Below are 15,075 nucleotides of genomic sequence, written 5' to 3' on the forward strand. Positions count from 1 at the left end.
CTTTGGTGGAGGCATAATTCTCTGTTTCACAGTCTGAGGGGCAATGCATCAGTAGATTATTCTGCATAGACAGATAATAACATGCTCTATCATGTACTGTAATACTCCTGATAGCTACACATGCAACATCTGATCATCTCTGGGGACTGTTTGTGTGGCTCTCTTCCCATCTTCAGCTTAAAAAACACACAGCTGCTACAATAGACTGCAGTGTGGAGGGGTGTCTCACTTTGATCTTTAAATACCCTCTAACGTTAAGGCATGCTCATTGGCTTTGGATTTTTTTTCCACAACTGCTGAGCAAAATGCAGACGCTCCCTTGAATCTCCCTCTCTAGTACAGCAGAGAATGCAAGAACACCTATCCTCTCTTTTTATTTTTTTTCTTCCTCCAGCACCACCACCATCTGTCCCTTTCTTCCATTTCATGTGCTCGAGCAATATCCACACCCCTCTCATAGCAACAGCACAGCGCCACCGCCCCCCGCGCCTTGCAGTGGATTTTTCTTTCCCTGGATCTTCGCTTCGCACCATGCAGACGGTCCCTTGGCCCTGCCTGACGGTTCAGTGTTCCCCCCTCCCCCACCAGCCGTGCTCCTGTTTCACTCAAAGATGGCGTCGGCTCTAGAACCCCTGGTCTGTGGCTGCATTTTTAGGCTTGTTGTTGTCTCCGTTTCGCACCGTTTTGGCACCTTCTCCTCGGCGGCTCGACACGAAATCCGGGTGAGTAGCAGCGGAAGCCGGATGGGTGATTTGAGATTTTTGTAACCGGCTGCTTTACCCGAGCTTGCCTCGGAAACCAGAACCGGACCCGCTCGGGCTTTCAGGGGAACCGCGAGAGGGAGAGGGAGAGAGGGGTACGGAGGGATGGTGCTCGCGGAGGTGGGTGGGGGGTACGGAGGGGGGAGCCGAGGCCTAGCTACTCGGCTCCAGCGGCCTTGTCTTCTCTGCACCGCAGGCTGTAGCGTTACGTGGGAGGGCGGCTGTTGGAGGGAGGAAGTCAGCGAGGTGGGGACGCGTCTGAACGGGTAGAGCCTTTTCGCTCACACTGGAGGCAGAGAGGGAGGCCACAGAGCATGTAATACTGCAGAATCCGCCGCTATCATATCTCAATTTTTGCACTTGCCCGCTAGCCGAGATGGCCGTCTGCAAGTTGCATTGTGCCTTTTCCAAGGCCGCGGTCTTACGTTAATATCTGAATGACATTCAGATGAGATTATTCCCTGTGTTTGCCGCTGTGTTATGTTTTGTATTATCTGAAATATCGGCCTGAGGGGGAATGCTGCCTCTTTGAGCCGCGGCGCTGGCTAACCTCTGGTTTCATGCTGTTTACGTTTCAGGTTAGCGTAAGGAACAGAATCGTAACGTTAGCTCCTTGGTTAGCTTCTAACGTTAGCGTGCTAAACAACAGCTGTTAGCGGGAAAGGCTTGTTGTTGGATACTTGGCTGACTAATAACATATCAGTGAGAGTAAACAGCACCACGGGAACCAGCCTGGCAATGCGGCAATTGACTTAGCTTTGATTTTTAGCTAGCCTCTCTGCTAATGTTTGCTAACAGTCTGTGTTTTGACTGCATCATGTTTACGTTAGCAACCCATGTAGACCACTGCATGTCCTGCTAGTACCCTTATAGGATGTTTTTGTTTACACTGCTTATGCACCATCGTTTCTATCATTATTTGAGACTTTAATGCTTTTTCTAGAGGTTAGTTCTTATACTGCTTCCTCTTGTAAGTTTGCAGCACTAGTGTGGAGTTAGGTGAGAGTTTTGCAGTGCTATCTATGTTAAAGGAATATGACATGTTTGTTTACAAAAATGATTAAAAAGAAGCAGTGCATCTAAAGTTAATCTATGTCGTGTTAATTTTAGAGAACTGATGTTAGGGGTGCACACTGTTATTGTCATAATATCAGTAATTCATAACATAAATGTCTCTATCTGTAGATATGACTGTTTCTCCTGATATTTGCTGCTGGTACTGATGCAGAGGGTTTGACTATACCTTGAGGTGAAACATTAGGCTTGTAAAGTTGTAAGCAGAACAAGCAGACCTAATCAGCAGAAGTGTTTTCATTTTTTACATCCTTATTCCTCAAACATTTTATGTTCTTAGGACTAGAGTGCTGAAAGTATAGCTGGTTTAATTTTGGTGCTTGGAAATTATATGGCTTTTGAGCTATTTCAGGCACTTTGTCAAGATTGTCTCAGGAAACCACGCTGCAAACCTGTTGTTAGGCAAGTTAATATTTGTTTGAAAGTATAGGCTCCACCAGGTTTTTAAGTGCTGATACAACAAAGCGATCAAAAACAAATAGACCACAACAAAACAGCGACAGCTAGATTCTAGTAACAGAAAGACTTGGTGTTCTGCTCAATAAAAAATGTGTACACTGATATCACCTGAAATAAGCTTGTAAATACCAGGTGTCGGGATGTACAACATTAAACATCCCAAATTGATGGCGGTGCCTATCTCACTTAATGCGTTTTAAGAACAAAAAGTTTGCTGTTAGATGCAAGCATTTGTTGACATGATATTGGTATCTGCAGGTATTAGCCTAAACAGAGATTTATTGTTATTAGCAGATATGAACATTTCTGCTGCTACTATCAACCGATGAACATGCTGTGAATTTCTGCCTACAGTGGCTGTACATATTGGCCACATGTGGGAAACATTTTGTGGAGTTTTAAGAAGACTAACAGACCTATTTCAGCTGAAGTCTTTTATTTGCTTATTCTAAATCCTTAAAATTTGAAGTGTTTTTAATGACTGAAGTTGTAGATCTAAACCGCATTTATATAAAGATATCAGCAAAAAAGAATTAAAAGATATGATCAAGAATCCAATACTGTGTATCCCCACTCTATTTATGTATCCGTGTGAAGGTATTATTATTGTAAAGGTCTTCCTACAGTTTTTTTTATCTATCTGCATATCTATGAAACCAAAATATTCATAATTGCCTTACATTTATTGTAATTTTTCTAACTACATAGAGGATGTTTTGGCTTTTCTCCAAGGTTTTGCCAACTGCTGCCCTAATCCAATTTTTTATTATCTTTTATGTGCAGGATTCTTCATCTACCAAAGTGCAACAGGCATGAAGGTGATCAGCCCTGGCTGCTCCCTGTGGTGAGATGTCTGTTCCATCCCAGAGCTGAGAAGACACGACTGCTAGATGAATAGAGGACAAGGAGGGAAAATAAGTCAAGACAAGGAAACGTGGAGACTGAGAAGAAAGTCTTGTGGAATGTTGTTATCCACTGAAAACACCTGTACTGAAGCACTGATTTCATCTGTCGGAGACTATGGTCATCTTCTAGAACTCTTCTAGATTTGACTAACTTAGCAGTGACAGCTTTTTAAAATATTTATAAGTATTTTGCCACAGCTGTTTGGAAAATCACTTATTTTTGTAGAAGTCCTTCTCATTAGGATCTACTTCCCCCTACCTTGTGTGTTGTGAGAGTTTGGCTCACTCTTACACCGCCTACTTCCTCCACCCCCCTGCTTCTCGCCAGGGACCTTCACCTGGCTGGGAGTGGGTGGAGGGTAGACAGCATTTTACTGGGTGGAGGGTTGGGTGGGGTTTGTGCTATGGTCAGCTGCTCATTACCGTGCTGCTCACACTCAGCTTCTGAAGGAGTCTCCGTACGACCCCAGGACAAGGGATAGTAAGCAGGCAGAGGGCAGCGACGAGGAGGAGGCGGCGCTACGGCGCAGGCCAGGTGTTTCCTTGGCTAAAAGCCCCTATTTTTTGTGTGTGGTCATTGCGGTGAGGCCCCAGGGCCCCTGCGCCCACTTACACTGCAGCCATGGTGAAACTGGCAAACCCAATGTACACACAATGGATCTTGGAGGCCATCAAGAAGGTGAAGAAGCAGAAGCAGAGACCATCAGAGGAGCGTATCTGCAATGCAGTCAACATGTCGCATGGGCTGGACCGGAAAACGGTTCTGGAGCAATTAGAGCTTAGCGTCAAGGATGGCACCATCCTTAAAGTTACCAATAAAGGTCTCAACTCCTACAAGGACCCAGACAACCCTGGGCGCTTGGCCCTGCCCAAGCCTAAAAGTGGTGGCAGCTCTGGAGGAGGTGGTGGCAGCGGTGGTGGAGGAGGAGGAGGAGGAGGTGGAGGTGGAGGTGGCGGCGGCGGCGGTGGCAGCAGCAGTGGTGGTGGTGGTAGTGGTGGTGGTGGTGGTGGCTCCCACTCTCATTCAGGGAAGAAACAGGGACTTGACTGGAACAAGTTGATCAAGCGGGCTCTGGAGGGGCTCCACGAGCCAGGTGGCTCCAGCTTAAAGAACGTTGAGCGCTTTCTGAAATGCCAGGCTGATGTGGCAGCCTACTTATCAGGCAGCGGCTCCATGGGGCCCGGCCTCTTCCACCAGCAGCTGAGGGTGGCCTTGAAGAGGGCGGTGGCTCACGGACGCGTGATCAAGCAGGGCCCATTGTTCCAGCTCGTCAGCCGCAGTAGCACCGTGGATGATGGGACTGGGACGGTGTCTTTGGAGTCACTGCCACCTGTTCGCCTGTTGCCCCACGAAAAAGACAAGGTATTGTATCTGCATGTGAACCTGCTGTATATAAACATGTCAAACTCTGTGATTCATTGTAGACTTCAACCATTTATCAGATGCATCACATTGAACTGTCTGTACACATCTGTTCCACAGACATTAATTGCATGGCAGACATTCACAAATAGTCGTTTGGCACTTTGGTATGTGCTGTGTCAAATAGGATTGCTCATATCTGAGCAATTGCACCCGGAAAGGAGATGAGCTTCTTGATGTCACCTTTAGTAGCAACAAAAAGAAAGCGGGTGAGAAGGTTGCAAACCATCCCATTGGAGTCTTTTTGCATGCTACACAGCATATGCACTCTTGCTCTGTAGAGGCAACACACAGGTCCAGATCCATCAGCTGGGAATTCCTGAGCACTGCATTTCCTCTGCTTGTTCATATTGGTCATGGCCTATAATTTACTACAGTGCAGTGAGGTCTTTGACAGTGGGAAAGATAGTTATGAGTTTTCATTCACCATATGGCGTACACTGGATAGCACACTGCGTTTATTTTAGAATCGGTGGGGAAGTGCTGGGTGATCCTCTTAAGATCTGGCAGATGACAAACTGAGCATCTGCTCACAAACTGGAGTGTGCATCTTTGTGTTTAAGATGTTATCAATTTGTGGTGAGCTGACCAGGAACCTCAAGTGTGAGGGACAGCACAAATTTTAATTTGAAAGTGTAACTCCAGATTGTAACAATCCAAGGAGTTAGTGTGTGCCGTGGCCCAGGGGAGCACTACTTAAGGGCTGCTGGGTGGGTGTCTGGTGGGCCAACTTTTAGCAGTGATCGTGGAGGAAGAGGTCAGGGAGGAGAGTCACATGGCTCCCAGCCTCCTGCAGGGAGTGTGGACCAGCTGCAGGGCTGCTCCCTGTCAGTGGCTGTCAGGAGATGGGAGGAAGAGAGGAAAAGAGGGAAGGAAAGGAACTCAGACAAAAGAGAGAGAGTGGTCTGTAGTGGTGCCAGAGGAAGAGGCCTGGATGACGCAAGCTAAAGGCTCCTTAACCAGAAAGCAAGAGAGAGCAGCAGACACACAGAGGGAGAAGAAAGCGGGAGAGACAGAATGAGTTAGAGAAAGAGGGAGAGGCAGACATGCAGGCGACAGAGGAGAGAGGGAACACACCCACTTTTGTAACCTGATCAGAGAGCAGCCAGCTGCCCTCTGCTTCTAAGGGCCACAGAGACGCTCATATAAAACCATACAACTGCATGAAACAATCACAGATCGACACAGATAGACATTAACACCAGAAGAGTAAATTCTGGCATGACCACACACACCCACACAGTTCACGTCATGAATCCTGTACTGGAGATGCCTGCAGACATGCAAACATGCATTCTAACAAGCAGCATGTAAATAAACCCGTCAGATCTACACACTGCTGTCTGTGCCAACATAGTGGCCCATCATTGGGTCGTATATCACTCCGGTTATCAGACCGTGAGTAGATCTTGCAGACATTAGACCGTCCCTAAACACTGTTTTGTCTGGCTGCTGGCTTTATCTGGCCCCTGTGTGGGTGTGTATGTGTACAAGCCTGTGCAGCAACAGAAGCCTTTGGTAAAGACGCCCATACACACACACACAAAGTAGGATTAGCCTAGAGAGCAGGCTGGAGTCACATGGGGTCTGCCTAACACAGTGACCTGCTTGCCTGCAGATGGCCCACCTCTTAAGACATGCAGAGATCAACCTCTTCTTTCTCTCTGACTCAGACACAGATCAGCCCGCTACGCTCCCTCATAGTATTAACACGAAAAGACAGATGCCATGTACAATAGTATTGTACCATTAGTGGGAGAAGGTTGTTTAGCCTATATAAACGATTTATGTCCCATTATTGCATGAGTAACTGAACAAAACCCTGCAAATTCAACTTAGAGAAGAGTTTAATTTTGCACAAGCAGTGTTGCTAAAAGGCAACCTGGTTATACAAGGGCTGAGAAATCGATCAAATTGTAGCAGAATCACAATTTGGCTTTCTGAAATGTTCAAATCTGAGGAGGTGCAATGTCTCAAGATGAAATATGTGTCAAAGATTAAAGTGTCATTTTGATTTAAAAACTTCCCTAGTTTAAGCAGAAATTGCAAAATAAACCATACACATCAATGGAGATGTAATGGCGTTTGTATTCAGCATGCTTTGGTGTGCGTAGTCACACAGTGAGAACATCTAGATGGAGGATCAAGCAGGATGATAGTATTACCTTCATCATCATTCCTTAAAATTTAACGTGTGTTTTCAGGACTGACATTTTTCAATTTGTCCATCTTTAAACAATAAATTGTGTGTTTTAAGGACCACATTTTAAGGGATGAACTACATTTGAGTATTGATATCAGAATTGGCTTAAATTAATTTGTAAATATCTGCATATTAAATATTTAAAAAGGAAAAAAAATATCACGTATTCGTAGCTTGTAACTGTTTGCAAACTAGGGAGGAGTACCACTTAGGTTTTTTCTGATACCGGTGCTAAATCGATACTTTTTTTATGGTACCGGTGCCTAAATAGGGCCTGAATCAATACTTTTGAGAGGAAAAAAGTGTGCTGAAAGTCAACTGGAAACTAAAGGCTGCCTGAGTATCTCTTTATAAGATGACAGACATATATGGGATAAGAAAAGGAAACCAGTGCAACTTAGCACAAATCATACAAATGATTTCTTTGGAGGGTGAGGTGCTGAAATGAAGTATGGATATGAAGAGGAAGAAGCATGCACGACTAAACACACGAAGAAAAGTTAGCCTTAGCAGCCATAGCAGCAGAGCTACGAGACTCGCTGGCTTCTTATCCCTTTAACCATCCTTTACAAGCTGTTTTTAAAAAGCCTTTGGCTGTGAAGGCAGAGCGGGTAAAGACACTACCGATTCTAATAAATATTAAAGGCTACATGCCGATGTGCAGGAGTGTAGAACAGCGACTAGAAGTGTGTATCTAAGCACCCTGCTTAGGCTCCGTTCAGTCCCATCCTGTGTTTACACGATCTATTCTGCAGACCTTCATCGACGGACACGAGTCATGATTTTGCACAAGTAGTACACACTTTTAGCTGTTGTTCTCTGCCTCTACATATCTGCATAAAGCAATTTACTAACAACTATGTTACAAGGCATGATACATAAATCATAGAAATAGTGCATTAATCTAAAGTGCACATAGGCATATTTTAATTAGCACTTTAAACATTTTGTTTTATAATTTCTCCTGAGATTTTCGGCTGTTCTTTCTGTGATGTTTTTTGTTTTTAATCTTTTTTCCTGGGCTTCCTCTTTTGTCTCATGTTCAATCCACCACAGACTGTACCATCTATCACAGGTAGTTCTGAATAACACTAGATGGAGCAAACTGTTAGTTGCACCTCTGTCAGTTAAAAGTAATTAATAAGGGAAACCTAAAATTATAAAAGCAGGACGTTTTGCTTTTTTCCCTGATCAGCTGAACTGTGACCCTTAAAATGAGGTACGAAACTCTGTGAAGCATTACACCCCTACTCATCAATTATGTTTATACTCTTTCAGTAATCCTTTGATATGTTTTTTGATTAAAAAAAGAGAATAATGATATAAAGACCCAACTAGGGACAAGAGTTGGAAATTAGCAATTGCTATAAACCCTCTGTGTAGCACATCAGATTCATGCTCTGTTATGAAACTATGTTAAATTGCATCGTCCCTATCAAATAAATAATTACATTCAAAAAACTGTCACTCAACTACCACAAATCATATCAAAGTTGCAGTATAGGTCAAAATAATCACAATTCAATATTTCAGCAAAACAGTTCAGCTCTAGAAATGATAAGAATGTTAAATCTGAATGTAACACATAGACATTATTGATGGCGTATTGTTGTTTGTTAATCTCATCTAGAAACCTCATAGGGCATCGAGTAACTGCTGCCGCAGAGAGGAAGTTTACATTTGTGTCTGGCACACACAGGCCTTCCCCTTGTGATGTTACCTTTATACATCTCTCCAGAGGATGCAACAATATTGCTGTTCAATCATATATGTTTTGCTGGTGACAGTTGGTATGTTTTTCATCTATATGATAGTCTGTGCAAGCAGCATATGTGTCAAAGCGATAGTAACTGTGCACAAGAGAGACAGAGTCAGGTGTTTGCATGATCACTCTACTCCGTACTCCTCGTCTACTGAGGCATCATTGCCTTATTGCCCTGCATGATTGCAAACAGTTATGACTTCCCAAGGAAGGGGGAGAGAGAGAAAGAAGGGAGGGGGGAGGAAAATCAAAACAAATGGCTAAGCACTGGCTTTGACCCCATTTGCTGGGAGATTTGTGTACTCAACATGCTCATGTTTGTGTCAGAGCGTTCCATTCAAACGGGATCCCAGACCCTATTTCTGTCTCCCCCCTCTCACCCTAATAGGGTACCATTGCCAGGTCATGAAGGGGGAGGTGAATGGGGGAGTGAAGTCAACCAGGGGTCATGGATATATAGATGGCAAACCTCATTGCCTCCCTGAGCGCCCGTTAGCAGTATGAGGCTACGGCCATTAGGTGGGATGGGCTCGATGCTGAGCTTTTGTGTGTGTATATGTGTGGGCACATAGTTGTTTGTGTGCATGCGTGTGATGTTCATCCCGTCATAATAGAGAAGAGCAATCTTCCTGCCCTGCAGTTGCCCTCTCCTCAACAGCTGGAGCGGGGTGAACTAGAGTTCTCGATGTCGACGTGCAGTGTCACGGTGAGGACGTGTGAAAAAAGTGACTTGGGATCAGCGCGCATACACTTCATGGTTGCACACGGTGTGAAGATTGTGGTGGTTTCCCTCCTAAAACGTCCCACTGACCCCTTTACAGACAAGCATCCTGCAGCTAATGGTTCCTTTGCAGAGCTGCTACATTAGGCAACTTATTATGGACCATAATGGGTATATTTATCTACTGTGAGGTAATTCATTCTGCATGTATTGAGTAGTCCTCAATCACACACATCACCTGGGCTTGTGTTTGCTCAAGGTGAAGACGTCATGCATCACCAAATCGATTCTGTGCTGCAGGTGCAACCTGCTTCTTCATCTTTTCATCTCCCCTCCCTTCCCCATGTGTTGCTTCATTGGGTTTTGGAGTTAGAGAGGATGATTTTGTGTTTGCTGCATTGATGGAAACATTCTCAGGGTTACCACGAAGCCACAGGAATTCTAGGAAAATGACTAAGCTGATACTCATGGTTTCTTTTGAGTTTTATTGGGATATTTTTGACTGATCCAGAAGTGTGTGAAACTCTGAGTTCTTCCACTCTGTACCTGTTTCTATGATTGTTAGGAGTTGTTTGCATTAGCAAGACCCGTAGCCTCAACTAACAGATTTGCATGCTCAAAAGGTTTGTCTCTCTCTCCCTGTTGGCTTCAACTGCAACCTCATGCTGAGCCACTACCACAGGACCCACTTCTTGTTTAACACTATGTGGTATGCAAGTAGAGTAAAGGAAAAAACAGCTGATGTGTTAGAGAGAGTTTACCGAAATCACAGCAAGATATTTTCTCCCTTCGAGAGATATTTATATTTGCATTTTGTGCTATTTTTGGTAATGCTCTGCCTAAGAGTTCTGGTCCCATAAACACAGTTGTTTAGAATGGAGTGTGTTTAGTGCTGATCAGGGTCAAAACACACGACAACTTCACATGCATTGTGTTTTTCAGTTGGTCATTTTAAATGCAGTTTATTTATTTCGTTAATCCAAGTAAAAATTGATTTTTCAAATGCATGTAAACTTGAGAAATGTTGAAAAATCCTAGTAAGTTAGATTCTCAAAGTTAGACTATTACACGTAGATAATGCCATTGGGGATCAATTTTTCTCTTACATGCATACGCCTCAATTAGACCTGAGCTGGACAAGGTGTTCTGTGTTCACTCCACAGTCTCTGCACTGGGTTTTGACCTGGGTGTTGAACAGCTCAAGTGTGCTGCATAGATCAGTGGTTTCTAAGTGGCGTTCCACAGCCCACTGGTTTGTCTGGATGCACATGTGCATCTGTTTAACATTGGCCCTTTTGACAGACATTGGCCATCTGCAAATAATATGGCATAAAAAATACCAGTTGCCAGTGTTTATCAGTTGTGTCATATTAATTTAACGCTGGCATCTAAGACATTCGTTCTCAACTGATGGGTTGGGACTCAAAAATGTGTTGCAGAGTTGTTTACAGTGGGTTGTGAATTGTCAAAAATTTCAGTTTTTTTTCTGGATTATTCAAGATCTTTCATTGTGAATGTATCTGACCTTTTTTTAGGAATTCCCCCTGTCTTTTTGGGTTTTTGTTCTAGGAGAACTTGAAGTAATTTCCCCTGAAAGGTTTAAGATTTTCCTCAGAAACTGTTGTTAATATACTCTGGGACTTTTCCTGTAAGTCAAAAGAATTTTTCAGAAACTTTGAGATATTTTCTTTAGTCTCTTGATTTTGCCACCTTCTGCACTGTCTGGGGTCAAAACAGCACCATGTTTTAATAGATAAATCTGACTGGAAAAAAAAACTATAAGAACACATTTGGGTTGCAACTGCTCATTAAGAAGTTAGTGGTGGGTCCTGTGCCAAGACCAGTTAAGAACCACTCATCCGGAATACCTAACTGCAGATTTAGAGAAGAGATTTATTTCCTGGCAGTAAATGTGACCTGTTGGGCAGACTCTGATCAGTTATTGTGGTTAAAGATGAGAGAAAGTGTTGGTATTGTGGAGGGTTACACCAAAAGAAGTATTGGAAAAAACCATCAGTAATGTCCATCAGCTGAAGTGAAATTTGAAACACTGGTATCAGCATTGGCCCTATCTTTACAATTGGTGCATCACTAACCATATGTTACTACTAGAAATTTCCACCAACTAAAGATACTGTAATGTGTTAAACAGGCTGTACTGCATGGTCAGATATATGGTCTGCCCTTAGATTTTGTCTTAATTTTTAGTGTGTCTTGGGACAAAAATGTGAACCCAGTGACATAGAAGATGTTGCTGCGTGGTCTGCCTCCAGATTATCTCTGTAAGCACAAGGGCATGCATTACATTTGTATCAACAGTGAAGTGTAGAATATGCACAAAATGTCCTGAGCTGTTCGCTAACTTGTTAGCAAGGTCAACTGGAAGAAGGTGCGGTGGTTAGTAGTTGACAGGAGGCATAATGCCACGTACCACTGCAGATGCACTGGCACATGGTAGCAGCTGCAGATGTTTATCTTTCATGTCCTGTAAAATTTGATCTTGGCATACCTATCTGTCTATTTAGAGAAGTGACCTGTTATTGAACAGAAGAACTGACCTGTTGGACAAACTCTGATCTGTTTTCATGGTCAAACCTGAGAGAAATTGTTGACACTGTGGGAGGGTTACACCAAAAGAAGTAATGGAAAAACATCAGCCATTTGCTAAATTGAGATGTAAACTTCGGCAACTGCATTGTCCCTGATTTTTACAATCAGTTCATCACTATTGATTCTTCTGTGGTGCTTGTGCAGCAGCAAAAGGGCAGTAGTCTTGTTAAATGGCCCAATGGAGCTATAGCTCAAGCTCAGCTTACCATATCCTCAATAGTGTGTGCAGCACATGTATCATAGTGTCACAGCTAAGCAGACAGTGATCTGCACTAGAATTGCATAATGTTACGTTCTTAGTAAAGTTATGTATTAGAAAGCTGCAGCCTCAGTGGCTTTGCATAAATGTAAAAGTGCAAGACCTTTGTAGAAAACGGCTTTTAGTGATTCTTGAACTAAGCTGAGGGCTTTTTGGCAAATGATTTTTTTCTTTACATTCAGCCTCAGAATCATCTGAAAAATCATTTAAGTGCCAGTGATTTGTATTGTGTCTTGTCCCATGCAAAACACTGAAAGGTGTGTTGATACAGAGTTAGAGGTTGCCTGTGTCTAGACTCAGTACCAGCCATCATGTGTCTTTTATCACAGGTGTTCCACTTTGACCCCACTGGCTGCAGAAGAACAACCAGTGGCAGAGGTAGCCAGCCAAGAGTCTGTAGAAACGGCATTAGCAGAAGTGTCTGCACCCAGGGGGAGCAGTTACCTCGAGCTCACCACTGTCTATGATGTGAATGGCTTTTGGCACGGGGAGTGTAGCTGTGTGAGGCCGTGCGTATGGCTAACCTTGCCGCCTTGCAAATAGAGCCAATGTGTTGAGCAGCTGTGGAAGTGACGGTTGGAGCGCAGCCAGCCCCGCTCCGTTTGATGCAGTGATTTAGCTCCGTGCTCCCTGGCTAACCTCGTTTCTAATGGAGGTGGATGCTTGGCTGAAGGGAGGGCATGTTGGCACGACACAGGGTCCTCCTCAGGCTGATGTAGACGTCACATTGAAATGTAGACCAGGTAATTTGGAGTCATTTCCAGGCTGGTCAGTGCCGTAGTCATTTCAGATTTGTAATTGAAAGCACAGCCTTTCAAATGTTTCTTGAACCTCCATCTGTGCATGCAAGTAAGTGCGCTCTGTCAAAGTGTAAGAGTATGATATTCCTTGACTTAGGGATGTCCTGATCACAGTTTTTGCTGCTGATATTGATCACTTGTGAGTGAGGCTGTGATACCGATCACACTTTTGTTGTAACAGCTGGTTTAGTGGTGGGTCACTTTTCAATGCTGCATTCTTTAAACAATACAATATCTGTTATTTTTACATCCAAAAGCACCAAACTTTTGAGGACAAACTATAAGCTTGGTTTTCAACCCAAAGCTGCCATAAGTTGACAAGGAGGTGGCATGCTGTGCCAGTGTCCTGCTTCTAAAACAAAGAGATGATACAGAGAAAGAAAGTTATTTCCTGATTTTTTCACTGAGGTTGCACTCTAAAGAAGTAAGAAATACACCCAACACCTCTGCATAGACCTGAAGAAAAATTCAGGATTGTGTTTGACTGATGCCGAAGACGGACCTCTTCTGCCTGCTGTGTGGCTCTCTGCCCTCTGTCATAGCCTCAATCCTGGCTAACTGTTTATTCAGTTAGTTACTGTTTAATTAGTTCAGTCTTTAGTGTCTTTGAAAGATACGTGTGTTAACATTAGTGTAGAGAGCAAAAGAGGGAGATAGCAATGTCTCCTTGTCCTTAAAGTTTCCTTTTACATCCCAGCCCGTAGACTCACAGCCCGACGCAAACACTAACATAAAATGACCAAAATATGACAAAATTAGACATTACAGACAGAGAAGAATCATCCCTTGCACTTCTTGTGGTTTATTAATGATAATTAAGAGTAACTATTTGGTTTTAGTTAGGACCTATGGATAAATATTTTTAGGAAAATCTTCCATATTTTGCCTTTTATTATGATAAAAAGTATGTCAAATTTTGGTATCTATTTACTGCTTAGTGAACCTTTCTCATGTGCAGGTTGGAATTTTCAAAACCATCAGATCTCTTTAGTAACTAGGGATGACTCTGTTAGCTTGCTTAACAGTTAAAGTTGGTCACTTTATCATCAACACCAGAATTTTGAGTTGGTTAAATAAATTATTCATGTTTTTTACATCTGTCTAGGCGCACAATCCAGGCAAAATGCAGTTAAATCAATGTGAACGGTTCCTAAAGACTAGTAAGTGGGAATTAAGTTGTGTGAGTGACGATATTCAGCTCAGAAATGTGGATGTTAACCTGCAGCTATCGAAGTCCTGCAGTGCTAGCCCTGCTAATGTTAGCCACAGTCTGCAAACCAACATTGCATTGTTGCTGTGTGATGTTTTACTGTTGAAGTATGAAGTTCAGAATGTTTTTATTTGACTTTGAATTTGTCGGCTAGATGCAGTTATATTTTGCATTAGTAGGATGGAAAATTTTACACCAAGGAACGTCACTGATCTTAACTACTCTTCCTCCAAATGGCTATGTTGATTCACTTTTCTTGCAACACCTAAACTTCAATTTTTTGAAGTTACATCGATGTTTACTAACCTGACCTTAAACACATAAATGCTATGTCACCTTAGTTTGCTAGCTGGCATTATTTCTGCCAGTTTCAACAAGGATTTGGATTCTGTTTTTAACTGAAAGGGCTTACAACAAAGTTTTGGGAGCTTTGGCTTTGGCAGCTTTGAGTGGATGAGGAGGATAATTGTTCTATAGTAGCAGATGAGTTGACAGGATTTTAGGCTTACAGTTGAAGGTGCTTGATTCCAAATTAACCTGATACACAATGCTGATGTGCCTAATAATTTTTGGCTGAAAATTAAAATGGCGTATATAATAACACCAACACAGTGCTTTTTTCAGCCGCAGATACCGGATTATTAACAGATGATCAGGTTTGGTGATTGGTGACTAGAGGCGTTAATTCTGATTAACCCATGACTTATTTTTAATGAAAATCATCTGATATTTATCAGTTCCACAGCATTTGTAGCATCATTTACTTCTATGCTGTAACAGTGATCAATAAGTTCCTGTTCAAGGTGGGGTCCACCATAAAGGAAGTACAGTGGAGGAGGGGAGTGGGGTGTTGAGAGATTGGGCTCCCATGTTAATGAGATCCTTGAC

At 43.0% G+C, this 15,075-nt stretch overlaps 1 protein-coding gene across 3 annotated transcripts in view; it reads left to right on the plus strand.

Moving 5' to 3' along the window:
* Window positions 1-587: 587 nt before the first annotated feature.
* Window positions 588-15,075, plus strand: part of kat6a (K(lysine) acetyltransferase 6A) — a 47,593-nt gene continuing 33,105 nt past the window's right edge. For 2 of the 3 annotated variants that reach the window (XM_041787870.1, XM_041787871.1), the window contains exon 1: window positions 4,230-4,562. In XM_041787870.1, the coding sequence (XP_041643804.1) occupies window positions 4,374-4,562 (189 nt within the window). In that variant the 5' untranslated portion in view covers window positions 4,230-4,373. Of the gene's footprint in view, window positions 723-3,077; window positions 4,563-15,075 lie in introns of those variants that run through there. The other variant, XM_041787869.1, reaches the window with a different exon arrangement.

Source organism: Cheilinus undulatus, linkage group 5 (assembly GCF_018320785.1).
Source record: "Cheilinus undulatus linkage group 5, ASM1832078v1, whole genome shotgun sequence".
Classification (NCBI taxonomy): Eukaryota; Metazoa; Chordata; class Actinopteri; order Labriformes; family Labridae; genus Cheilinus; species Cheilinus undulatus.